Here is a 27,996-nt window from a genome sequence, read left to right as displayed (position 1 = left end):
ATGGTGTCCCGCCTACAAGGCGTGGAACCGCGTCTCCTTTTCACGAGGATTTCACTGGGGACAGAGGGAGATACCGAGAGCACCATCGATGGCCAGGACACGGGGTGAGTAGCACCAAGTATGACATTAGCAGATAAGTACCCCTCGTTAAAACCCTCCGGCGAAGCCGGTGAGCATCTTCTGCTCGGGTGACGGGCTGTATCCTGACTGCAATGGAGGAGGAGACGGGGACAGGCTGGGCTGGATGATTGAATAACACTAGCCGCCTTCTGAGGAATAACGGTGGTGCTCACTGTAATAGCGAGTAAGTTTGCTATTAATCTGAGGCAGAGAACAGCAAGAGACGTTAGCTGCTGTTTAATTAAAGAAACGACACGATCATGAGTTGTGATTGATTACGCTAAACATCACAAGGTTGCAAATGCAGCCTTTCAATGCACCAGTCGGTGGGCTTCAGTTAACCACAGCTCTGATCCTGACTAATCGATCACCAACAATTACGCTTTAAACATTTTAAGTTTAAGTTTCTGATTAAACAAGCGTGGATGGTTATATTAATGATGGCTGAGAATGAGCTGCTAAGAAGACATCAGCCTTCTCAATTGCCAGAGGATGACTGTTATCGCACTCTGGGCTACCAGAAGATAAATTTGCCTTAATTGTTTTTTGTTTTTGTTTTTTTAAGAAAAATTACCAAGGCTGTTTTTTTTCCTGAGACAGCAGCTATCGTATAACCAGAAGGGGCGCCACTGCGCACGATCAAGTAGGCAACTAGCTGTCATCAAAGTTAGGCGCTTCTCAGTTTTTCACGTGTGAACCCGTTTTTTAATGCCCACCGGCCTGGATGGGAGCCCCGAACCACATTTAAAACCACAGTAAAATGGCGTCAGAAACATCCGGGTCGCGGTGAGAAGTAGCTGGTGGCGCCGGGGGGATACAAAAAGTTGGGAGTCTTTTGAATTTAGGCTCCGACCACACTGTTGGGTTTCTTTTCAGGCTTGAGCTTCTTAGCAGTAGTTGCTAAGCTACCACCACAGCGCGTGCAGCCAAATAAAAAGCTCCCAGTGCGCGCGGCAGCCGCGAATCCAGTCAGTCACACCAGCCAGATGACAGGCCCGCAGAAAGAGGAAAGAAAATAGTTCCCATCGCTTTTCATCAGTATGTCTGCTCTGTGCACAGTCACCAGAAATGGACAAAACCAGAAGGTATTTTGAAATGTCGAGGAAGGAGAAACACAGGTGTAGTCACTGCATAGTCCTGTGGGATAAAGTAAAGGGTATCGATCACAAGTAAATACAGTGCCAGTACTGCCGATACCGATACTTTTAACTTAGAAATGCAGCTTATGTAGGGAAGAGCAACGTGTCATCACTTATGAGGTGAATCACCATCAGTTTGCAAATTCTGAGCACATTTTAATCACCACTGTGATTTTTACTTTCTGCAATAATTAGTTAAAAAAATAAAACACACTTCATTTTTTATGAGGACCTGTGATGCAAACGTGTCTGTTTCTAAAGGACTTTGGTTCAACTTCTGATGTCTAAATGTCCTATGGGCTATAAATAAAATAGATGTGACATTCGACACAAAAACCGTGACATATTTTATAATATCCCCAAAATAATGTATTTAACACAGTTCAGCGGGCAAAATACTGAACATAGAGGTTAAAAACAAAGTATTGATGCTATTGTGCTATTATTAATTCAATACCAATACCAGTGTTGGTATTGATACTTTTTGGACCAAGCTGCCTACCTCTAGTGCACCTCTGGTTCGCTTGAATGACTAAGTTACGCAGATCTATAGACTATCCATAGAGAGCTTATTAATAACAATTGTCCACCAATGGAGATTATTTACTAAAAACACAAACCTTGTCTACAGAATATAATTGGATATGTTTAGTAAGAAAAGCACAAGGGATACCTGATTTTAAATTCTGGCTGAAAAAATGCATTGTAACTTCTTACATTTACAGAAATGTATCCTGAAATATGCCTGATATCAGTTGGTTAGTTACAGTAATCTTTGTCTTTCAGGGAACAAGCAAATAAGAACAAATATTACTCATTTTACTTTTACAAAATGATAAATGACTCTTTTACTAACCATTATTGCTCATGTTTCTGTTGTGTTTCATCACTGGCTGTGGTTTCAGTTTTTGACCTAGCTGTTTATTAACATAAATATCTAATTGGCCAATCACATTGCAGCATCTCCATGCAGTTAGACATGTATACATGGTCAAGATGAGCTGCTGAAGTTCAAACCAAGGATGAGAATGGGGAAGAAATGTGAACAACTTTGAGCATTGTTGGTGTCAGACAGCCCATATGACACCAACAATGCTCAGAAACTGCTGATATACTGGAATTGTCCTACACAAAAATCTCTGGCAGCTTACAGAGAATGGCAGCTCTCTGGGTAAAAATGCTTTATTAAGTTTAGATGTGAGAGGAGAATGGCCAGACTGTTTTGAGCTGATAGGAAGGTAATAGTAACTTACTTACAACTCGTTAAAAGTACAGTAAAGATGCAGAATAATGTCTTTGAACGGCAACACAACATGTCAAACTTTCAAGCAGATGGGTTCTGGCAGCAGAAGACCACACTGAGTGCCCCTTCAGTCAGCTAAGGACAGAAAACTAACGCTACAATTCACACGAAAATTGAACAATTGAAGATGGGAAAACATTGCCTGGTCTGATAATTTCTGTTGCAACATTCAGGTCGTAGGGTCAGAAATGGCATAAACAACATGAAAGCCGGGATCCATCCTGCTGTGTATCAACAGTTCAAGCTGGTGTGATAGAATGGGAGATATTTTTTGCCTACTTGAGAATTGTTGGTGACCATGTCCATCACTTTATCACCACAGTGTATCCACATACTGATGACTGCTTCAAGCAGGATAAACTAGAAGCAGTTCAAGAAACCGGTTTCTTGAACATGAGAATGAGCCCACTTTACTCAAATGGCCTCCACAGTCTCAGTCCAATAGAGCACTTTTGAGATGTGGTCATAGATAACGTCAATATCAATCAATCAATCTTTATTTATAAAGCACTTTTCATACAGAAAAAATGTAGCACAAAGTGCTTTACATAGTTAAAAGCAGCCCACCCCACCCTCCAACTCACTCCCCACACTCTCAATACACATATATCCCCCCACCCCCACCCACACACACATACACACACGCGCACACTTAAAGAGTAAAAATTGGGCTGGGCTCACATGAGCCAAGTGAGGAAACATTATAACAGAGAGCCGTCTGCACCGGGAGCCGGTCACAGACCGCAGCCTCCGGGCTGGGCACACAGCAGGAGGGAGGCCAAGGAGCCCCCCAACCAGGCTGAGAGGACCCCAGAGACCAGCAGCCACGGTCAATAACAGCCCCGGTGCAGAGAGCGCCCTCCGAGGAAACACTGGAGATATGACGCAATACGATATATACAGGGTAAAATGATAAAATAAATAAGAACAGGATACAATATAAATATAAATATAAATAGAGTAAGAAGATTAAAAAATGAATAAGAATAAAATCAAGAAATATTAGGTAAATCCTAAATTAATAATAGAATAACAGGATAGAATAAATAAGCATAAAAAATAAATAAACGCTAAGTAAAAGCTAAATTAAAAAGGTGGGTCTTGAGCCTGTTCTTAAAAACATGTACGTTCTCTGCGGCCCTGAGCTCCTCCGGCAGGCTGTTCCACAGACGAGGACCATACCACTGAAAAGCTGCCTCTCCGTGAGTATGTGTCCTGACTTTAGGGACAATCAAAAGGCCAGTACCAGAGGACCTCAGGGTCCGCGAGGGTTCGTATGGTAAAAGCAGATCTGAGAGATAAGAAGGCACAAGACCATTAAGACATTTAAAAACCAATAAAAGAACTTTAAAATCGATCCTGAAACACACGGGGAGCCAGTGCAGCGATTCTAAAACCGGTGTAATATGGGCCCGCCCTCTGGTCTTCGTCAGCACACGAGCTGCCGAGTTTTGCAAGAGTTGTAAAGTTGAAATATTCTTCTTAGGAAGACCAGAGAGCAGGGCATTACAGTAATCAATGCGACTGGTAATAAAAGCATGCATCAGCATCTCCGTGTTGGCCCGAGAGAGAATAGGGCGGACTCTGGCTATATTTTTTAGATGATAAAATCCAATTTTGGTTACATGTTTAACATGTGGGATAAAACCAAGCTCAGAGTCAAAAATAACACCCAGGTTTTTCACTTGTAGCGAAGGACATAGTGAAAATGCCTCTAATTTAGACAAGAGTTTCTCTCTCTGAGCCTCAGGACCGACAATTAAAACTTCAGTTTTGTCCTGGTTAAGCTGTAAAAAGTTTTCTGCCATCCAAGATCTTATATCCAAGATACAGTTAAAAAGGGCATCCATTGGTCTGGTGTCATCAGGAGACACGGAGATGTACAGCTGCGTGTCATCAGCGTAACTGTGGAAGTTCACTCCATGCCTCCTGATGACACTGCCGAGAGGCAACATATACAAATTAAAAAGTACAGGGCCTAGAACCGACCCTTGAGGCACACCACATGTCATTTCATGGATCTTAGAGGAGTATGTATCCATACTCACCATAAAAGATCTGTCAGAGAGATAGGAAGTGAACCAGTTGTGTACAGCACCAGAGAGGCCCACCATGTGTTTTAGTCTGTTTAAAAGAATAGCGTGGTCTACTGTATCAAAGGCTGCGCTTAGATCCAGTAGCACCAGGACTGAGAGCTTTTGGGAGTCCCAGTTACATCTAAGATCATTTAAAACCTTTAGGAGAGCAGTCTCTGTGCTGTGGTTCACCCTAAATCCAGACTGGAATATCTCCAGGATCTGTCTATCATTGAGAAAATCAGTAATCTGAGTAAAAACAAGTTTTTCTAAGACTTTACTTAAAAATGGTAAGTTGGATACAGGTCTGTAGTTATTAAAATCATTACAATCCAAATTGCTCTTCTTCAGAAGGGGCCTCACCACCGCCGTTTTAAAGGCAGCAGGGAAGACACCCAACTGAAGAGAGCAATTCATCATGTATAAAAGCTCAGCCTCAAAAAATCCATAAAGTGTTTTAAAGAGTGAAGAGGGGATTGGATCTAAAAGACATGTGGTGGGTCTCACTGTGGAGAAAACCTTCTGAAAGTTCTCAGCATTAACCAGGACAAAGCTGTCCAGTGTCTCCTCAGGTACAATCGAGCCCTCAGATGTGTTTACAATCATATCGCGATTAGATAAAATATCAGATCTGATGGCGCTGATCTTTCCCCTGAAGTGGTCTGCAAACTGCTCACAGAGCGAGTCTGTGGGGGTTCTTTTGGAGCTTTTAAAATCAGGGTTAAATAAATGATCTATGGTGGAAAAGAGGACCTTGGGATTGTTTTTGTTAATACTGATTATTTTGGCGAAGTATGAATTTCTTGACTTCCTTAATGTATTATTGTACATTTTAAGTTGCTCGGAAAATATTTGATGGTTGATATTATTTTTATTTTTCCTCCATCTCCTTTCTGCTGCCCTGCAATTTCTTTTGAGTTTTTTGACTTCTTCGTTTCTCCAGGGTGATGCATGTTTTACGTTAATCTTTTTGGTGGTGAGTGGAGCAACGGAGTCAAGGCTTTTCTTCAGTTTGCTGTTAAAATAACTAAAAATCAAATCGCAGGGTGCAGGTAAAATCACAGGGGGGCATTTGACTAAAACCCTGGTAAAATTTGCAGCCACTTCAGAGGTTAGATAGCGCCTCCTCACAGTTCGCACTGAGGTCTTCCGCTGAATAAAACCGGTGATGTTAAAAAACACACAGTAGTGGTCAGAGACAGCCAAGTCAACAACAGAGGACACACTGGTGGACAGCCCATGGGTGATGACCAGGTCCAGAGTGTGTCCTCAATATGCGGGCCACAAGTTTGAGACCCCTGGTTTATAGTAACAGATACTTTTTGTTTGTGCAGATATTTAGCCACATGTCATTGCTGAATAGGGCTGGAGGCTGGACTGGGACAAAAAATCATCCCTGGCCGATGGCATAAGTTTGATTATGGATATTGAAGCAGTCGTATTGCAGCATGTGACAATAATTAAAAGCTACGCTTTAGCTATTAGTAGTGGCTCATGGTCATTTTACCCGAATCCTTGAGTCTCTCCCTTTCTAAATATGTCCCTCTATGTATTTTCTTACCACGTTAATTGAATTTTCCTTGTCTCTTCCTCACTTCTCCACAGCTGGTGCTAGCAGCAGTTAATTTGCTGTATCTATTATTAGTTTCTTTTTATTGTCTTCTCTCAGCTCCACCATCGCCACTTCTTCCACACAAAACTTTTTCTACAAGCTGCGTGAGCACACAGCGACAGTAGGGGAAGAGCTGGTCGTGTTAAGAGATTTGACTGGGAGATCCAGTGTCAGTAATAAAAATGAACAAATGGATTGTTGTCGGCGCATCCCAAAAGTGCGTCGGCCCACCAGGAAAATGCCCGGTATGCCAGATTACTGGTCCAACTCTAGTGCTGTACATCAGTACAAGAACATGTGGAAAATGTTTTTACTATATTTTCTTTGTAAGACAACAGGCCTTTTAGCAGATATTAGAGATCAGAGATTATATAATGGACAGTCTGCAAAACCAGTATTCTGTCATGTATTATTAATTTTTCCTCTTTCTTCATCATAATCAATATTTATTTTAGGCATAATTCACTCAGTGGTATTTTCAGACTCCACTGATAACTTGTTTACTTGATGTAAATGTTAATGCTGTGCATCAGTCTGTTAAGCTGTGTTCTGACACTATCACAGTTGAGTGATCCCCTGGTCCAAAGATGAAAGGATTTGTGCATGCTAATTATTTAAAGTACAAGAGCTTAAATCTTTATCCCAACTTTGATCAGGAGAAACTGGCATCTGCGGTGCAATGATATACTGACAGCTCAGGCTGCATTCTCTAAAGAATGAACTTAAACTCAAGAACAAACTGCTTTATTTCGTGACTGATCAAAGGAGCACGGTGTCAGACATCACATCCACTGATCATATAAAATGGCAGGCAAATGTATTTATAGAACAAACATTCAAACTCTTCAGAAAGACTGTGCTGGAAATATCACTATGCTGGTAAATCTCTAGGGAATACAGTTGTTGGTTCAGTTCGTTTCACAAAGGTTTGTCTCCCGTGTAACAGTAGGGCAGTGCTTTACTTCGCAAATGAGTAGCTGAGCTTTACAAAGCGCTTTGTATCCTGAAAGCACCCTGAATGCAAAGAGCCATTTGGGAAACAGCAGTGTTTCTTTTCTTTACAGCTGTCTCCCAATCAGACGGCTTTTCCTGCTCGCCTCGTGTCTGAGCAGAGGGGGATATCGGTGTGTTGCCAAAGACCGGTCCCTGCTGTGCTCTTCCTGCTTTTGTATCGTCAAGCTTTTTCTGTTGCAGATCGTGAAAAATATGTTTAATAAGCGTCGGTGTTCTGCTGAAATTAGGTGTTAAAGGTGAGGCCTGACTAAACAAGAGTGCAAATAAAAGTCAGAACAGTTATAAAAACTGAATTAGGCTACACGAGAGTGAGCGTTATAAAGGAATTTGAGTTCAAACGGAGCAGATGGCCAGAAGGTAACAGCCCATATTGTTCCAATTAATAACCATTTTCCACACAGTTTTTGGATTCGTACAAGCTCTATTTATCTTTACTTCTTCATTGCCAAAATACAAAATGTGAAAAGGAAATAAAAGAGACGTTTTCAGTAATAACTAAACTGTAATAATTTACCGGTGTAATAATGTTTTTGCATAGAGGGTGCAGAGCGAGCTGGAAATGAAGGTAATTAGGTTATGCTTTGCAAATAATATGCAGATATGTCAAGGGCAACATAATTCAGCAGACCAGACTCAGCTGGCAGAAAGCTTGACCCAGCCGAGATATTTATGTGACTGTGTGTGTGTGTTTGTGTGGGTGGTTTTGTGAAACAGTCATGCTTATTGATCTGTTCTCTGACAGATTCAGTTCACTGAAGAGAAAATGCAGCAACTGAGCGAATTGAGCTTTTGGGTCTGCATGACCAGGCTGTGTTTTTCTATGTTCACAGGGGAGCTGACACAGAGGTTTATGCAGCAGAGCTGTGACAGCGACTGACGCTTTCAACAGTTATCAGTTAGGTGATGTACAACCCTAGATTCATACTAATATTCTCATTGTCTGACTCTTGAGCCACATAGCTCAGTAAGGCAGTTCTTTGTATTTTTAATCATCATTTATTTGAAGAGTAACATTTAAATGTAGTGGTTCAGAAAGTCTCTGAATGACTGGTGTTATTTATTTTCCTTTTTTTTCTACAGGGTGCTAACAAAAACACGGCCATGCCTCCCCCATCTGACATCGTGAAGGTGGCTATTGAATGGCCTGGTGCCAATGCTCAGCTAATAGAGATGGACCAGGTATGCATGAGTACGACAAATGACATAAATCCTCACAATGCCTCTAAGAACTTATCTTCCTCTAGCTATTACAGTGAATCATTCAATTCAGTTCAGTTTTATTTATGTAGTGCCACAACAACGGGTCGCCTCAAGGCTCTTTATGTTATAATGTAAAAACCCTACAGGAACAGAGAGAGAATCCCAACAATCAGATGACTCCCTATGAGAAAGCACTTGGCAATAGTGGGAAGGAAAAACTCATTTTTAACAGGAAGAAACTTCCAGCAGAACTGGGCTCGTGGAGGGGTGGCCATGTGTCATGAGTGGTTGGGAGGTGAGGGGAGGAAGACGGGCCAAAAGACACACTGGAAGAGAGCCAGAGATTTATAATAACTAATGATTAAATGCAGAGAGGTGTATAAACATGCGTGGGCTGTAAAGAGTTGAGTGAAGAATAAACGAAGCGCATAACAGGAAGGGGAATAACAAAGGGGAGGAAATTATGTGCGGCTTTAATGTGAAAATTTCATGTATGCAAAATACGAAAGTACCCCAACTGGCAGATTTGATAGATAGTGCCATGTGAGGAGTGATGATTCATGATTCCTTTAAGTCCTTTAATGTTGAATTTTTCAAGTCTGTAAGTTTCTTTCCCCTCTTTGCAGAAAAGACCTTTGTCCTCAATAATTCGGGAAGTATGTGATGGGTAAGTATTACTCCTGTATGTTTTAATTGTTTCCAAAGGTATGTTCTGCAGGATTACTTAAAATATTTGAGATTTATTTAGTTTCTAAAGTGGTAGCTATAATGAACTAGACTTTGGTGATTAGTAGAATGTAATTATAATACTGAAAGCTTTATTACAGATAGCTCAATCAAATGGAAGATCTAAGGAGCACATTAGTTAACTAACTAAACTGTAAGAAGCAGTGAAAGCCCAGAAAAAAGATGAGACATGTCATTCTCTTAGATCTGCGTCATGAAAGTCTATGTGGAAAAGCTAAACATGAGAAAATGCTTATGATGACCACACTTAGTGCTGTAACACCACACATAACCCGACTCACCTCTTTCTAACCCCCATTGTTGTGTTTGGACTTTTTTGCACCTAAGTGATGGCTATTACAGATTCTATCCCACCCATCCAGCTCTTAGCCTGGCTCCATCTACCCACTGCCTCCTTTTACCATCTGAAACAGAAAATTCTTTGCACTTTACTGTAAACACCCACTGAGTGATTCTCCTCCACAGCCTCTCGTGTTTGCTGCTCGTGTAAATACAACTGCTGAAGGCAACAATCTGACTTCGAGCAACCTTTTGTTCATGCATACCAGAGTATGCTGCATTGCATTACATTTCTACAGTGTGTTCTACTAATTTTCTTCTTTATTTTCCTAGTATTCAAAACTGATATTGGATATTAATTCTTTAGCAAACATTTTCTCTCTGCTTTTGTCTCCAGCTGGTCTTTGTCTGGCTCAGAGCAGTTTGCCCTGCGTTATGCTGATGGTCCTCAGCTTTATATCACTGAGCAGGTGAGCTTCATTGTTTTCTTCCTAACCTTGAGATGAGGACTTTATGAATTGATACTGAACTCTGTTGTAATCCTTTCAGAGTCGTGGCGACATCAAGAATGGGACCATTCTTCGATTAGCAATTTCTCCTGTAAGTGAAAAATGTGGCATTGAAAGTGCCATAGCTATACATTTGCTGGAGAAGCGCTCTCTTGTGTGACAAAATAAATACAAAAATATATTAAATGCTTATGTTTTGCATGTCTTATAAGGTGCACTCACTGTTAACAATAATAGCCATTACTACAAACATTAAATCAGCCAATCACGTGGCAGCAACTCTGTGTATTCACACATGTAGACATGGTGAAGATGACCTGCTGAAGTTCAAATGAAGCATCAGCATGGGGAAGAAAAATGATTTAAGTGACTTTGGATGAGGCGTGGTTGTTGGTGCTCGACAGGCCTGTTTTGAGTATTTCAGAAACCGCTGATCTTTAGTTATATAATAAAAGCAAGGTGTACCTAAAAAAAAAAAAAGGTTAGTGTATATATCTTGCAGTTTATAAGACACTGGTCTCATAAAAGATCACATTAACATTTGCTATTGTAGCTAATAGAAAATTATTAAAATGTATTATTCCACATGGGCTATAAGTTTCTCCATATATGTTTACAGTAAATTCAGTGACCTGGACAAGGTGATGAAGGTATCATGACACTGATTGATCGTGTTTGTCTCTGACAGGCTCGTGCTGCTCGCCAGCTCCTGGAGAGGATCCAGTCCCATGGCATCGATGCTCGCCTCGAGGCTCTGAAGGAGCTCGCCAAGCTCTCTGCAGATCCAACCTTTGCTGCAGAGTTCATCAACATGGAAGGCATTGGGACGCTGGCTCGTCTTGTGGAGAGCGGCACTCAGTGAGTTTCTTTACCCCTCAGCCATTCAAACTGATACCATTGGTGACCTTGTTCTTAAGGTCAGAGGTCAGGTTTTCTGAAAAGCTTATACTACTTGATACTTGTGAAGGAGGTGATGTAAGATTTTGAAATTGATACCATAGGTGCATCTGACTGTGTGTTGTATCATCTTTGTTGAATTTGCAAAGCTTGGCGTTGCTTAATGGCAGTGCTGTAAACTGCTAAGGCTATTAGCAATTTTTAAAGAACATCAGTTTCCTTTACTTTTGCTGCTTCCCTCTAAATCCACTACTTGCACTTTTAAGCTCAGTTCACATTCATTTAGTGATTTTATTTATATACTACAGTTGGATTACTTGTGGAGGTCAAATAAAGCCACTTAGTCAAAAAGATAAGTTTTGGCTTTTTAAAGTCTGCCCTCGTATCAGGATTTCTGTAAAGTTAATCTAAATGTTAACGTGTGATCTGAAAGGCCTGCCCTGACTGTACTTCATTCCCTTCAGCTTTGGTGAAATGTTGGCCTTCACTCTCACTGCCTTCCTCGAACTAATGGATCATGGCATTGTGTCCTGGGACCTTATCTCATTGTCCTTCATCAAGCAGGTACTTCTTCCAACAAAAGAACAATTCATAGGACACATTTTTCATTTCAGTGAAACACCACTGTACAACTTTCTACTTTAAGAAAACAAAACTAAACTTCAAGTTCTTCTTTCTTTGACCTCTTTTTCTACACAAATGCCGGAAATGTGTGGGTACTGTTGCTGAGCAACTACTCACATAATTTGGAGCTCATTCTGTGTTTATGTAAATAGTTTTCTCTGGAAAACTTCATCCAAGCCTTGGCAGCCACTTGGGAGAATTTTGCAGAACTCTTGATTTTGTTGTCTTTGTACTGGATAAAAATATTCTACTAAATTTTTATCCAAATGCACCAAATAAACCAAGAAATGAAACAAAGAAACAAAATTTGTTTCTCTGTGTTAACGGGTTTTCTCTGTGCTCACTTAGATTGCGGGCTACGTCAACCAGCCGATGGTGGACGTGTCCATCCTGCAGCGCTCCTTGGCCATCCTCGAGAGCATGGTTCTGAACAGCCATAGCCTCTACCATCGGGTGGCACAGGAGATCACCGTGGGACAGCTCATCGGGCACTTGCAAGTGTGAGCACACACACACGCACAGGGGCTTCCTGCGCTCTGAAATGGGGGAAAGTGGAGGGTATAGGAGTGTGGGGTGACTGGATAGAAAAAGTTGCTGTGAGTTTTGTTTCTGTTTCTGTTTATGTGGATGGGTATGGGTGCACAGGCGATTCCAATCAAACAGCATTGCTGTTATAAGATTTTTGTTGTTGCTGAGAACTCCCATGAAAAGATCAAAACCAACAAGTTAGGAGGACACAAAACCCCCCAAAAGGGGGTCGAACACAGGACATGGAGAAAGCATACAACCTGAATACACAGGGTGGGCAGGGTGACTAATTGGGGGAGGGGGTCAGGGAACACAGAGGAAGGAAAACAGCTGAAGAATCACGCAGTAAGTAATGCTGAAAACACCATGAACCAACCAAACTAACCAAAACTCAAAGAACTCCTAACCAAGAACCTGACGCATAGTGGTGATGGAAACTACTTTTACTGCATGTATCAGGCTGCCAGTTTCGTTATAATCAGATGAAGGAATGCCTGGTGTGAATGTTAGTGGTGACATTAAGTAGTTAATTTGCTCTGTTTGCTCAAGTGTACAAGTGTCAAACATAAGGCCCGGGGCCCAGAATTGTCCCGATGCAGACCTTTCACTTAAGAAGAAGGCAAAGAGAGCATAGATTTTCATATGTTTTACAGCTTTTCCTACTGATAAAAACCTGCTCCATGGCCATTATTACTGTTCTCACAATTTAACCCCAAACACTTGGGCTTAATTCTGTTTCTTACATATATCTCAGGGATTAAATGTGTAGATAAACGTATTTTCACTGACAGGATGGGGAATTTCACTGTTCTGGCCCATTTAGGATCAAAGTGGGCTGTATGTGGCCCACGATGTAAAATGAGTTTGACATGCCTGCTCTGGTGAGTTTTCACAGCAGCACGACTACATATGAGTCACTCGCAAAATCAAATCAAATCTCTGTGCTAGTTATAATGATGATACATTTTGTGTTATGAACAACAGTGGAGCCCTATGAAATAATGAAAATGAATCTTCTTCTTTTGGATACTGCCTTCAGGGGGCGCATCATCTGCCTCCATGTCACCCCTGTCTCATCCTCCTCTCTCACACCAACCCTCTGCATGTCCTCCTTCACTTCTTTCATGAATCTTCTCTGTGCTCTTTCTCTTTTCCTCCTGCCTGGCAGCTCCATAGTCATCATACTTTGTCCAGTATATCCATTATCCCTCCTATGTACATATCCACATCATATATGCCTCACTAATAATATTAGGTATAAGATCAAAAAGCATTTTCTGTTACGATAAACTCAAAGTTGGTTTTGGTCTTTTTATTGGAGTAAAGCCAAAGTTTAGAAAAATGTCACATAGCAAAACTAAAGACTGGTGCAAAGAAGACGCTTCTAAAAATCCTGCACCCATCCCAGGTGTTTGTTTTAATGGTAATTAGACTATTTTTTTATGCAGTTAGCCTGTAGTTTTGTTCCTGTGTGGAGATTTGCAGAGCATGCTACTTCTAACTGGTTGTTGCGCTGCTGGATATTCCTTCAGGTCAAACCAGGAGATCCAGACGTACGCCATCGCTCTCATCAATGCTCTCTTCCTGAAGGCACCAGAGGACAGACGGCAGGTCGGTGCACTGCACTAACAGCACAGAGACAAGGACCGACCTAACAGACCTAACTGATATACTAATATTAAATCTTCATATTTCATCCTAAAGAAACATATGTCTACATAATAGACATTGATTCATAACATTTGTGGTGTCAGAGACCTCATGACAGTGGCTCACCGTGGTTTCTAATGTGCGCACCAGTAGGCCAATTAAAGCTAATTTCACGAACAGACGTCTGTCTGCCAGCTGTCACGCTGTGGATTCAGCCATCGCTGCAATGACAGTCTCACTCCAGATACTTTCCTTTGAAGTTTGTACATTTGTTTTGCTGTAGTTTTTCCAGAGCAGCTCAGTGAGGTTAACTGGCCACCCATCTGCAAGCGACTGATGGTTGTTTGCGTCTTTTAGAAAAAGAAGGCAGAAAACAGAAAACAATGAGTTTTAAGAAAGCAGCTTCTTTCCATTTAAGGACTGTTCCCAATGTTATTCATGTGTAATATATCACATCACATTACATTGCATTTCTATTTCTATTTTCAGTTTTTAAGTTGATTCAAGGAGATTCGAACAAAAACAAATTGAATCTCGAGTATTTTTGTTGTTCAGATAAATGTACAAATACCGAAGATGGAAGTGTTTCTGTCCCACCTGTCACCGCCATCCGTCCTCTCTCTCCTAACTCCAGCATGCTTCAGAGTTTAACCTTGTTTAATACACCTTACATGCAGTTGTGTGCTTTTCTAAATTATTGTTTTCCATGTAAACTTTGATTTGCAGTTTATGCCAGAAATTGTATTGTAACATAGAAAACACAACATTTCTTGAAATAATGTCCTATAATAAATGTAGTAGTACTTACAGTATGTAGACGTTTTCTACTCGGTTTGAGCAAAACACTTTCTAACTACAGGCAGTCTCACAAACGCATTCATGATCTTAACCTAACAGTCACACACTCAATTGGGCAATTTGGGGTACTTTGAGATGCATACTAGAGGAGCTGGGGATCACACCTCAGGCCTTCCAATTAGTTAAACAACTTGCTTTACTTCCTGAGTTACAACTCTCAATTAAAATGTTTTAACTAAGCCAAAGAATTTAGATAAAACTAAAAAAAATATTACTTGTTGCTGTCCTCTGTTAGTACAAACCCTCCATTTACACAAATCGACTATATCTGTTTACATTTTTTAAAGGATTTTTCAACAGCAAAACATGACACCTTACATTTTTTAATATTACATTTTTAGTTATTTTTAGATTTAGTGATTTTAATTGTTACTAAGGCTGTGCAGCTGCAGATTTGCAACACCTGGTTTATACTTAAAGTTTCCCAAATGCAAAGGTGCTAAAATCCTCAGTCCTCATTCAGCTTTAAAGTTCTAAAAAATTCAAGTGTACACTCAATTATATTTAATCTCAAGATAAAGTATTTTCCTTAATTTACTGTGAAGTGCACCAGTTTTGTTTTTGCCATAACAGGAAACGGTATGCAAAGGGCTTTTAATGTTCATTTATCTCCAGTTGCTGTTGTTGACCACTGGAGGGCGAAGTGATTATACTTAGAGAAACAGCAGAAATGCATCCTGTGTTTAGCTCGCGCTGTGGCATTACAGTAATTACCGTCTAAATGCCAGTTTTCACCTCATTTAGCAAATACGCATAAAGTAGCACCTCAGCTTTTAGATATATAGATCTCTCCGCATCAGTTTTCGATGTTTTTCTTTTTTCTTATAAAAGAAGAGAGGCAGGGAGGAATCAGAAGAGACTAACATGTTTACAGTACACACATGAGAGCAGCCAGTAAGCCTCAGTGATTTGCATGTTTAACGGTAGTTCTAAGCATCATCCTGCTACTCTGTGGGTTGATAAATCCTGCCGTGGGTGATGGTTTATAAACGTACTGGTGCATTAGGTGATGTGTGACTGCTGATTTTTATTTGATGCTGTTTCATGTTCTTATTTCGTTGCATGCTGTGACGGTGATGTATCTCATGGTCCATGTGCGTGCACGTTTTATTTCCATTACTGTTACACCCACACTACTCCTCCCACTCTGAACCTGTAGGAGGAGTATACTAACCCGCTGGAGCAGCACCTCACCGTGAGTACACATCCCTCTTTAGCTCATATCATCTTTTCCACCTCTCTTTCACTGTCTGATCCTTTCTGTGTCATGGAAAGCCGCTGCATAAACCCTCAAATTAAGCCAGAACCATAGCTTGCTGCACCAGCAGACAGACTTGTCACCGACTGTGAGATATTTTACAGAAGGTGCGAAGGCAAATGGTTTAAAGCATAGATCAAAATCTAGCTTTAGATTATTTCTCATTTATCCATAGGTCGATGTCAGTAAAATTATCATTGGGTGCGATTCTAGTTTGTAGTAAATCATCTTTCCTAAATTGATTTTTGTGGAGTAATGTCTGTCTTTACCCTCAGGAAATGGCAAGCTCTTTGGCTCAGAAACACCTGCGCTCCATCATCCTCAATGTGAGTATCAAGTCTGAAACTCAGACACTAAAACGTAGCAGAGCTTTCATTTGATGGCTGTTAAGCTTTCCAAGTACTTTAAACAATTCCCATTGAAAGTGTCAGGAACTATTTCCAATAAAACTCCCGAAAACCTTGGTGATACACAATACTTGCTTTCATCCTCCTTTGAGACTTTACAGTGTTGGCGTTTGGTGATTGTTTCGACCCTTGAACAAAGAGCTGGTCACAATTTGGAAACTGGAAAGCTTTACTCACTTGCAGGGCTGTGACACAGAACCAGCAAATGTGATATGGGGCCAAGTCTATGAAGTGGAACAAAATCTCCTCTGAAAATGATTCCTTTTGGCATTTGTCTGAAAGCGCCTGGTTGAACTGGCTGCAAATGGCTGCAAGTTAGGAAGTGCTGCACTCAAGCCTCCTGGAATAAGGAAATGTCCTAGAGCAGCTCCACCATTGTGCTCTTTCATGCACTGTTAGTGTGACCTGGTTATCCACTAGATAAATGTCTGTGCTATTTTATTTTTTATTGTTATTTCAGACAAATTGTAATCATGGTGCTTATCTTGCTTCTAATTAGAAAAATAATACAATTCATTTTTGTTATATTCCATCAGTAGCTTTGGTTTGTTCTGCTTCATATGATATGCTGCTTGTTTACAAATTTGCAGCCATCATAAAGGCTCAGCTAAAATCCCTCTGCTCCTCCTTTCCAGCACGTCATCAGAGGAAATCGACCAATCAAAGCAGAAATGGCACATCAGTTATATGTGCTGCAGGTGTTGACTTTTAACCTTTTGGAAGAACGGATGATGACAAAAATGGATCCCAATGACCAGGTAAAAAAGTGGAATAATGAATTTTGTGCTCATTTCCATGTTGCTATGCAGTGGTTTGTGTGATTTGAATGTAAAGTAATCTGATCGTCTGGAGCATGTTTAAAGAAGCAACATGTTCAGCTGAATGGAAACAGCAGGATCCTGAACAAGTGTAATTAGAGACACCCTTCTACCAGTGACGTGTGCACTGTCAGAGCTGCTTTAAGTGTAACAAGTGGACCAGAAAATTAAAGTTTTCCTGTATTTTTTTCCACTGCTTGTTTACAGCCATTCACTCTCTGCCGATTGACTTAGCCTTTTTGCCTTTTTCATTTCATTCCTTTGCAGCTGTGTGTTCCTGTTTATGCTAATATGCTCCAAACATGTTATTTTTTCTCTCACAGGCTCAGAGAGACATCATTTTTGAGCTACGCAGAATTGCCTTCGATGGAGAAAACGACCCCACTGGCACAGAGAAAAGAAAGGCCATGTACACCAAGGATTACAAGATGCTGGGCTTCACTGTGAGTCTCCGCTAGAGATTTCAGTTTCTTCTGGAATGATCTGGAGGTTGAAATCGACCCAGTTTGGTGCAATTCTTTCTGTCTCTTCACTCACATTATCTCTATTTAAAATGCAGAACCACGTGAACCCAGCTATGGACTTTACCCAGACGCCACCAGGGATGCTGGCTCTGGACAACATGCTGTATCTAGCCAAAGTTCACCAGGACACGTACATCAGGGTCAGTGCTGGTCTCATGCATGACTTTGCCGAGTTTACAGAGCCACCAAAGTCTTCCACAACACGTTAACACGTTTCCCTACTCATGACAGATTGTTCTGGAGAACAGCAGCCGAGAAGATAAACACGAGTGTCCTTTTGGTCGCTGTGCCATCGAACTTACTCGAATGCTGTGTGAGATACTCCAAGTTGGAGAACTGCGTAAGCAGCTTTGCATATGTTGCTGTTGTATTTCAGTGTCACTCTATCCCTTAATGTTTTTTTTACATTTTTGTTAAATTTGATATTGAACTTGCTCCTCGATTGCAAAATGGTGTGATATGGAAGAAGTGTGTCTCCCTCATGCTTCATGTTTTTCATTTAGAAATCTTTTCTTCTGTGTAGCTAATGAGGGCTGCAACGATTATCATCCCATGTTCTTCACCCATGACCGGGCATGGGAGGAGTTTTTCTGTGTCTGCATCCAGCTGCTTAATAAAACTTGGAAGGAGATGAGAGCCACAGCTGAGGACTTCAACAAGGTCAGATATTAACATACACAACACATTTACATGTCAACATTTCCACCCTAGACAACCTTTTATATCATTTGAAATAGTATAAACCATACTGCCACATGTTAGACCATGTGATTGATTGATTGGTTTATAGATGGATGGTGCAATGGTGCAAGCCTTTTCGTAGAGCCACTTATATGACAGCCATTACAAACCCCAAATACTACCTTTTCAAACTCTGTGAACTATTAGTATAGTTAATTGTGTGTAATTAAACTAAACACAGATAATATAGTCAGATTGTTTGAAGTTCCTGGGAATAATTGAAATGGAATTCTCTGGGTTTAGTTTAAAATACATGTTTAATTATATTTACGTAAATTTAACTTTATTTATCTGTGTTGTGGAGTAGAGAGAGTGTGTGACTCCTGAGGCTCTGCCTCCCCTTCTATTTGTATTTCCTATTCTACTGCTAGAAACTCAAAGAAACACAAGTAAATCTGAGCTCTGAGACTAGAGTGCTTTCTTTTGGCTAATATGTTATTGTAAAGTCTTTAAGATATCACCGTGCCGATCATTTGATCTGATCATGTGAAAATGAAGGCAAACTAATATGGGAGAAATCTGATCTATTTCCAGTCCCTTTAGACTGATTATTTTCATGGTAAAACTTTCTTTGAAGTAGAGTAACTCCACACTCTCTCGTCCTCACCTGTAATCATGCACCTTGGACTCTGCACTGTTACCCGACACTGCTCTACACGACACAGCTTCAAGTTACAATACTGGATTAATTCAGTCATACGTATTCAAATACATTAAGTTGGTAGATAAGAATATTAATGTGTTTTTTGTATCGCTCTCTACAATAATAAAAACGTAGTAGCTTGACCACAGTCTTGTTATATAATATAATTAATATTGTGTTGGTTGTCAACCCTACTGAGTGAGTTTGTGTTTTGAACAATGTCACTTCAAAGTGCTGGTGCACTGCATTCAAGCTAGAAATACTCAGCAATGGAGGGAAATAAAGAAGAAGCAGAATGTCTGTTTGTGTTTTGTCTTTATTTGATAGTAGCAGTAGAGGTAGATGGGAAAGTGTCGGAGCAGGTCATTTTCGTACACGCCACCAGTCGATCACAGGACTCGGCTGCTGATGCTGCTCTCATCCATGTGGTTGGTGTGGATGCTAACTACTTGGTTTGCCTCAAAAACAGAAATTGTTCAGGAATGTGTGCTTTGATTTTTGTAATCAGATTCACCCAAACAGTGAATATTCATGACTTTGGTGATCCCCACGACTTTCTCTTTTTTCAGAAGAACACATGAATTCCTCTCTGTTGGCGAATCATTTTGGCAGTTCCTTAACTCAGTTTTTTCTCTCTCCATCATTAGGTCAAGAATTTTACTTTGTACAATATGTCGGCAAAAAATGTTTGTAAAACATAGACCTGTCTATGAGCCATGGCTGTACTTTCCTTCATTAGCTAATTTTCAAGTGGTAATCTGAAATAATTAAGTGCTAATTATGGAAAAGTCACCACGCTGACATAACCTAACTAAAATGATGATTTAACGAGACGGTACGATTGTAAACACGAGCACTCAAATGTCATACCAAGTGCAGTGATGTTGAGTACAGTAGGTGCTCATCATTACCAAATACACCATCCATCCAGAGCGGACTGTGTTTGACAGGTATCACTGTGAGGAACATCAGGCGTAACACTGACACACAAAACTGTAGCTGCTGTGTTCTGTAATGTGTGACCGAGCAGCTCACTGGAGCAAACAGTTGAAAGGTTTTCGGTTTATTAAATAATGCATGACAGTTACTACCTCGAAAGACATTTAATGAAATGAACAGGGATACACAAAGCTGTTTTGTGTATAGAGTGCTTTAAATATTAATACCTTTTAAACATATTTGAGTCAGCAGTTTTAGCTTCTTCCCTGGGGAATGAGGGTTCATTAAAAGCCAGTGTTACTACTCTACTGTGTACTGTACCCATGTTAGCATTCGGGAGAGTATGTCATCTTTTCTTACTCGTCTTTTGTGTGTATGTTTGGTTAAACCCTCACCAGGTGATGCAAGTGGTCCGTGAGCAGATCACCAGAGCTCTGGCCATGAAACCGTCGTCCATAGACCAGCTGAAGACTAAGCTGCGAGGCCTCAACTATTCAGAGATTCTGCGTCTGCGGCAGTCAGAACGAATGAGCCAGGATGATTTCCAGTCTCCACCCATCATGTCAGTTTGTGTCCACACTACTTTTCTTTCTCATTACCTGCCTTGAGAATGTGGCTGTAATTTTTTTTCCCCCCTTTGCTTCGCAAGTCTGTCAGACTGTTGTGGTGTCTGATCCTAGAAACACCTGCTGCACTTGGCGTTACTGCAAAGTCAGGGCGAAGGCAGTTTTGAGTTCTTTGGGTTGTGTGTACATGTTTGGACATTTTAGGACACATGTCAACATGATAGCATTAAAGATATGACCATGAAGCTTTACATTGTTGCTGCTGATGACAAAATGAAGGTCAAGAATAGGCGGGTGCTGGAGGTAAACCTCACTCGCATAGTGTTTCCCAGAAGAGGCATCTCTTTCGTCTTTATCTGGTGGACAAGCCAACTCTGTTTATAAAGCACTTTAAAAACAGCAACCACTGTCTGAAGTGCTAAACATAAGAATAAAAATACATTATAATAAAATATTTAATAAATGGAGAAAAAAATTGGCTCGAAGCCGAGCAGAGGAGGTGCGTCTTAGGAGCAAATTTGAAAATGGCCAGTGAAGAGGCCGGTCCGATGTGTAGTGGCAACGAACTCCACAATTTGAAAGCTGCACCTGCAAAAGGCTTGTTCCCTCTACACCTCCACGCACAGAGTGGAAGCTGATTGGCTGAAAGACCCGGCAAGAAGAGGATTGGACTGCAGTAATGGTGTCTGTATTGAGATTGATAGCGTGGGAAAATGGTAGTGATATGAAGAACAGACTAGCAGCTGAACACCCAGGAAAGCAGGCAGATGAGTGATTACAGATCTTCCTTATTGAACTTCAATAAGGAGGCACAGGCTTCATTTTAAAATGAACTCAGAGCAGTGAAGATAAAAGAGGAGTAATGTGCTGACTCTTCCGTGTTCCAGTTAAAATTCAGCAGTTGCACCAGCTTGAAACGAGACAGGGAGCACTCACCAATGTACAAAGACAGAGCTGTGATAAAGGCATGGATCACTGTTTTAGAGTGACCCATGACCCATATAGCTGCACTGCTCTGACTGTCCAATCTTAAGTCATTCTCTGTCCTAAAACCCATGTTTGTCACAGTAGGTGCCACTGGGCCCACGAAAACATGGACTTTCCCACGATGCTTGTGTACTCGGCTGTGGTCGCTAGAATTTGAGGAGTTTTAAATCATATCCGAACTGTGTTCTTTGCGTTTTTGTGCTGCAGTGAGTTGCGGGAGAGAATTCAGCCCGAGATCTTAGAGCTCATCAAGCAACAGCGACTCAACCGGCTGTGCGAGGGAAGCTGCTTCCGTAAACTGGGCAACCGTCGAAGGCAAGGTACAGTACAGCATCAGAGCAATCGCTTTGCTCTTATGAATGAGCGCTGATTGTAAACTATGCACCTTGTCCCCTTCTTTTATCTAGAAAAGTTTTGGTTCTGCAGACTCTCTCTGAATCACAAAGTGCTGCACTACGGGGACTTGGATGAGTCACCTCAGGGTGAAGTGCCTTTTGAGCTACTCAGTGACAAGAGTAAGACACTATAGTGGTTCCATCTGCCTGATAATAAGTCTGTCATAACACAGACAATGACACTGTCACCAGCGGAGCACGCCGCGTCCGTCACAAGGCTGACCTTAATAGGTGAATATGATTATGTGTTTGTTTCTTCTGTTTTTCCCCAGTCCCCGTCTCTGATATTAAGTCTGTGGTGACAGGGAAGGACTGCCCTCATATGAAGGAGAAAAGTGCTCTAAAACAGAACAAGGTAGTGTCATTTTCTTTCTTTTTAATTGCCATTCTAGTCTCATAGCTGCCCTTTAATTCTGTGCTGCCGCTCGGTGTAGAAACTCTGTTTGACCTGCTGATTCCCTCAGGAGGTGCTGGAGTTGGCCTTCTCTGTCCTCTATGATCCCGATGAAACACTTAATTTTGTTGCACCCAACAAATACGAGGTAAGCTCATATGTGCACGATAACACGACAGCTGTTCTTCCTTTTGTTTGGCACATGTGAAAACTTAAATCCGCACTGATTAGTATTTCTATTATTAAAACCTGGTTGTTTGTGTGGCGGGCTTGGAAAGAATTAGCTTTAATTCCCCCTGAATTGCACATCCTTGTGGAACACTTTAGCATCATTAACTTCTTTACTTTGTTTTACAGTCAGCAAATCTACTGATTTGCCTTAGTCTCACAGCTCTCATCATCCTCATTTCCAGCGACAGCAGGCAGCTGAATAAGCTCTGACAGATTTGCTGTATGTTACCTTCCCAGCACTAAACGGCAGACAGATAAAGTTAGCAACCAGCTGGTGAACACAGCAGCTAAAGAGCCAGATATTTCCCTTGGCAATTGGTGTAAAGCAGAATGTGAGTTAATATTGCACTTACTTTTGCCAGGTGGATGGAAACACTTCCAAATGAAGTCCAAGTTGTTCGGTGTTTGCCACTTATGTAAACTGTCAGCTGTTTGCTAATACATTGTCTATATTGACTTTAAAATGTGATAAAATGGGTGTTAATGCAGGTTTTTTTTATTATTGTAAAACAAAAAAAATATTTCAAAAGTAGCGTAAGAGGCTGGTCCGGGTGTTCGTTGTATAACTTTCAGCTAAAAGTCTAAAAGCTGCTGTCAGAAATCAGCTAATATAAAAAACCAAAAAACTCTCCTTGGATGTTTTCCCTCATATAGACTTGGCTGTGTTTCACCTTCATGTTTCTGTGTGTCCATATGTGCAGTATTGTATCTGGACTGATGGGCTGTGTGCGCTGCTGGGCAGAGAGATGGGCAGTGACCTGACACGCAGTGACCTAGATACTCTCATCAGCATGGAGATGAAGCTCCGCCTCCTCGACCTTGAGAACATCACGATCCCGGAAGCGCCGCCTCCTGTGCCAAAGGAGCCTAGCTCATATAACTTCACCTACAACTACAGCTGAGATGTGTGTGTGCGTGCGTGTGTGCGTGTTTGCAATGCATGCATGTGTTTGTCAAGGACGAATATGCTCAATTTTTTGATGAATTTAGCGAATATGTGGAAAAGGCTGATTTTTTTTTTTTTTTTTTTTTTTTTAAACATTTCAGAACCTTGGAGGCTTTTACTTGTTTGTGACGCTGGATAGGAAAGATATGTTTTATCGCCTGATAGAGAGGTCAGAAGTCAGGGTTTGGTAGAGAAATGTTCTCCCGGAAGAGCTGAAAGAGATGAAATTAGAGAATCTCATCTGTCGGAGCGTTTCAAGCAGACTGCAGATTTTCTCTTCTTGTTGTTTGCCATATAAAGGTGGACATGAACACAGATGAAAAGATCAAAATCTACAAATGAATGTTTACATTTTAGTCCAACTTGAAGCATGAGACACTTGCCGTTTCCACGGCAACTAAGAACGAAGTAGCCAGTTTTAAATACTGTGTTCACTCCGATACTGCCTGCTACTCCATGTGTACAGATGTACAGTACAGTGTAATCACTTCCACACCGTGCTCCTCATCGTGGTCTTATTAATATTAATATATCTCATATGCAATGGATTAATTTAAAAAGGATTAGACATGTGAGAAAGCTTGAGATGTAAGATGTATAGAGCAGAAGCAGGTAATGTGTAACGATGTTCCCTTATTCACTTTGTTTTGTTTGTCATACATGGGACAAAACGTTTATCAGTAGGAATTATAGCTTTCCAGAGTCCAAATGATAATATAGAAAAGAGATGGTGAGGTGTAACTAAATTTAAAAAATGTTATTATAAAAGACCAGAAAACTGACGTGTGGTTACATTTGGGAAGTTGGAATATTTGCATTTAAGCATTTTCTTTTTCTTAAGGGTGTCAGGTGATTAATTATTCAACCAGCCATTTCAGCTCCACACATGATGACACAGTCGTATATCTGTTGTGGCTTCAGTTAACTGAGTAGCATTGATGCTGCTTCTTTTTTCACACCACTACACTCTTTTCATAGGCCTATTACGCAGTGTGAACGTACTCTACCATATAAAGGATTAATGAAATCGTTTAAGTGTTTCTTGCCAAATGTAGGTGTCTGTAAGTGTGTGTCTGTGTGTGCAGATTTTTTAAGTCTGTGTGTGTTTTTGTATGTTGAGAGACTGAGGGCAAAATCTCTATATTTAAGGTCACGCTGCTTGTTAAAGTCGGGGTCAAAGCCCTGACATCAAACACAATTAAAAGACATAAATCATGTGAACTTTTTTTCAATCATAGTCACTGCATTGCCTTATCATACGCTCATATGTTGATAATGAAACACTACAACACACTAAGATATGCTTATATATCTGCTCATATGAAGAGTTCATAAGTGTTGTATAAGCAAATAATTATTTATAGACACAATGTAACACACTTCTAATACTATTTCATGTCCACATATGTTAATAGTTACAATACTGTGCAAAAGTCTTGAGCCATCCCTCACTTCTTTATATGGACCCAGACTTGCTAGTCATTTTTAAAGTGGTCTTGAGCAATAGTTCTCCATCCTTTCTATCTTTGTCTTTTTGTTAATTTTCAGTCCAGTTCTTGCATGTGAGCATTTTCAAATTAATGTTTTCTTGTTGTTTGTGAAGCCACTTAACACCAACTTTTGAATAATTTACTCATAAACATTAACTAAGTCCTAACTCAAGGGATAAACCAGTATTGTGTCTACATATAACAGACAGCTTAACAAAAAAAATCAAAAACATGTTTATCCTCAAAAAGCTATTCGCCCCCAAAATTGGCATATTTCAGCATGGTACAGTGTGCGTTCTTAAAAGGACACTGGATAACAGCAGGGGCAGGCCTAAAAAAACCCCAAAACTGTCTACAGCAGATCAACAATGTGTGAAACTCATGCCCGTAAGAAATAAAGATTAAAAAAATTAGTCCTGCAAAGACCGCACACATCTATTGATCCATCTACTGTTCACTGAAGCCTCAATAGCAACTTAACGGCAGCTGAGAAAAGGTTGAGGCATGCCAAATTACCAAAGAACTGGACTGAAAATCAGTGGTGGTTCAAATATTTGTCACTATATATGGTTGAGGTCAGAACAAAGACACAACAGTGAGTATGGGTGAAGTGTTGGGGATCTTATCCAAAAATTCTGAAGCATGAGTGGAGAAAAGTACCGTCAGATTTTGATCCACCATGCAGTACCATCTGGAAAGTACCTGATTTGACTCATTTTTTATTATTACATTGATCCCAAACACACTGCCAATGCAGTAAAAGCTTTGATGGAAAAAACTTTAATGGAAAAAACCCTGTGAAACACTATCAGTCATGGATTGGCCTACCCAGAGTCTGGACCTCAGCATTATTAAAGCCCTGTGGGATCATTGTGAAAGATAATGAAACAAAAACCAGCCAACATCCAACCAGAACTTTGAATTACCTTCATGAAGCCTGGAGAACTATTACTGAAGCGTACTTAAAGAAATTACCAGTAAGAATTTCTAAGAGATTTCATACAGTGTAAAAGAATAAAGGTGATCATACCAAATATTGACTTTAAAGCTTGTTAGAATTGTACAAACCCTGTTTTTGCCTTACATGATGAATTTCCATGTATGTTTGCACAGGTTTTAAATCACTTCTTTCCCATATTGCAATATAAAAAAACGAGTGCTCTAAGACTTTCAAACAGTATTGTACAAAGTGGATTATAAATCCTCCAATTACTGTTTACATTTAGTGTGTATTATGTTGAAACTATCGGATTATCTAGGCTAACACTTATGTTATACTGTGTTGCTAAAATGTTTTCAGTTTCCTAGTTGGTGACAAAGACTTTAGTCAACACTTGCATACTGACTTAAATCAGCTACAGCTCCATTATAATTTATTATAAATAGCTTGTTGATTTACTGTTAATGCAGTAAATACATACAGTTATTAAGAACTTTATTTGGAAAGTTCATCCTACAGAGTGTTAAAAAAGTGTGAACATATAAGTCATGAATTAATCAGCATTTGGAGCTTTGATTTCCAACTTTTTATCAAGCAGTGCAAAGGCAAGCAGGAAAAACAAGAGGACATAAAACACAATCAAGTGCACAGAAGGAGACTAAAACAGAGCGGCATCTAGTACTGCTCATATATCATAGTGAAGTGTGCGGCATTGTGTGTGCTTTGTACACAGTGGTAATAATTACAGTATTGTTGCTTGATGTCATTTTCTAATTTCCACATAGTTTCTGGTTCAAAACTTTGTCTTCTGAACCAGAACTAATTACTTGTGTCATTTGTTAATGCAGAGTAGAATTATATTTTTGTAACTGATCGTACGATTTTGTCAGTCTTGAAGAGAATGGGAACTAACAGTGGCATTTTCACTTCACGTCAGTGGGTGGGGTACATTCAGCATGCTCACGTCACACTGAAAACACATCACATAATTTAGGACACCAACTCCAGCAACTTCTTATGATGTCAGCTTGTGAAGAGGTTTACATTTGAGATTTTTTCTTGTTGTTTTTTGTTTGTTGTTTTTTGACCGATGCTGAAGGATTAACGGGTTGATTTCGCTGGTTAGTGTTACGGTGAGCCAAAGAGTTCAATTCGAGGCAACTAATGAAAACGCAAGAACGCAGGCAAACTACTAAAAGATTTTTCAGCATTTATCAATGTGAGAAAACAACCACCTGCTGAAATGCCGTCAGAATAAATGCAGAAACCTGGATATAAACAGAATATGAAACTGTGACACAACTTAAATGACACTAACATCATCTTTCACCTTCAAAAGCAACAAGCTACGGTATGCTCATCAATATTTAATGATCCCTAAAAAGATTTTCATTGTATTTGCAGGGGCCTCTGTGTATCCTAATGCATGAGTAATTGCTATCATTTTTATTATTTTTGCTAAATCTGTCAGATTTGAATATTTGATGAATATTTTCTAAAGTTGCTCCAAAGTAAGTTGCAGTATTTTGAGCTCTCTGGGCTTCCGTACACTTTTTTTTATTTCAGAAAGTAAATGGACCATTAAGCTGTGTTCAGAAATCAGCTCAAACAGGTTGGCAACGACAACATATTACAGGAAGTAAAGGAGCATTGCGTTGGATGTACAGTTTGACTTTGAGGTTTTTGCATCTGGCTCTCTTTTACATGACTTGCTAAACTATTTATTTACACTTGGTAGTGACAGTAAAGAATGACAAAGTAACATAAATTTAAAACATGGTATACATATGAGTCATTGTATGTATATACAGTATTGTGTTGCCTTATTGAAGAAATGTATTATGTTTTGTGTGAATAAATGCAAACTAACTACTGATGAAAGTGTTTTTTTTTTTATTTTAGGTGGGAAACTGGGGTTTGTGTTTATAAAATATGACTAAATTAAAATATTGGGCAGTTTATTAGAGCAAATAATAAAAAGTAGTCTAAGATTCACATATTAATATCTCTCAAAATGCAAGACTGGCTGTAACATTCATGGTAAATGATATTGGTTGATTTATTGGGGTTTTTTTTTTAGCTTTAAAGATTTTCTTGTTTGAACTCTTTGTTCACTGCAACATCCAGTCAAAGTAAGCTAAGAAACAACAAGCAGTTATGAC

The 27,996-nt window shown here is 40.1% G+C and overlaps 1 protein-coding gene across 8 annotated transcripts; it reads left to right on the top strand.

Annotated features, from left to right (window-relative positions):
* Window positions 1-12: 12 nt before the first annotated feature.
* LOC146669736 (engulfment and cell motility protein 2) lies at window positions 13-27,704 on the top strand. Of its 8 annotated transcripts, none has more exons than XM_085406263.1 (23): window positions 13-104; window positions 8,094-8,158; window positions 8,344-8,442; window positions 9,090-9,130; window positions 9,887-9,959; window positions 10,039-10,089; window positions 10,687-10,856; window positions 11,360-11,459; window positions 11,868-12,019; window positions 13,580-13,658; window positions 15,715-15,750; window positions 16,089-16,139; window positions 16,856-16,978; window positions 17,362-17,481; window positions 17,598-17,702; window positions 17,794-17,902; window positions 18,086-18,222; window positions 20,284-20,447; window positions 21,646-21,758; window positions 21,846-21,953; window positions 22,106-22,188; window positions 22,298-22,375; window positions 23,160-27,704. In XM_085406263.1, the coding sequence occupies exons 3-23, from the start codon at window positions 8,365-8,367 to the stop codon at window positions 23,358-23,360; spliced, it is 2,172 nt and encodes a 723-aa protein (XP_085262389.1). In that variant the 5' UTR covers window positions 13-104; window positions 8,094-8,158; window positions 8,344-8,364; the 3' UTR covers window positions 23,361-27,704. The 8 variants fall into 8 exon arrangements, with proteins under 8 accessions (XP_085262389.1, XP_085262392.1, XP_085262391.1 ...); XM_085406264.1 differs by having other exon boundaries at window positions 15-104; window positions 8,094-8,163; window positions 11,868-12,013; XM_085406259.1 differs by having other exon boundaries at window positions 15-104; window positions 8,094-8,163.
* The last annotated feature ends 292 nt before the right edge of the window (window positions 27,705-27,996 follow it).

This window comes from Rhamphochromis longiceps, linkage group LG5 (assembly GCF_057381845.1).
Source record: "Rhamphochromis longiceps isolate RC_006_pf linkage group LG5, R_longiceps_female_GT1.1, whole genome shotgun sequence".
In the NCBI taxonomy this organism is placed as follows: Eukaryota; Metazoa; Chordata; class Actinopteri; order Cichliformes; family Cichlidae; genus Rhamphochromis; species Rhamphochromis longiceps.
The sequence above is the reverse complement of the archived record's forward strand: the minus strand, read 5'-3'. Positions and strand labels throughout refer to the sequence as shown.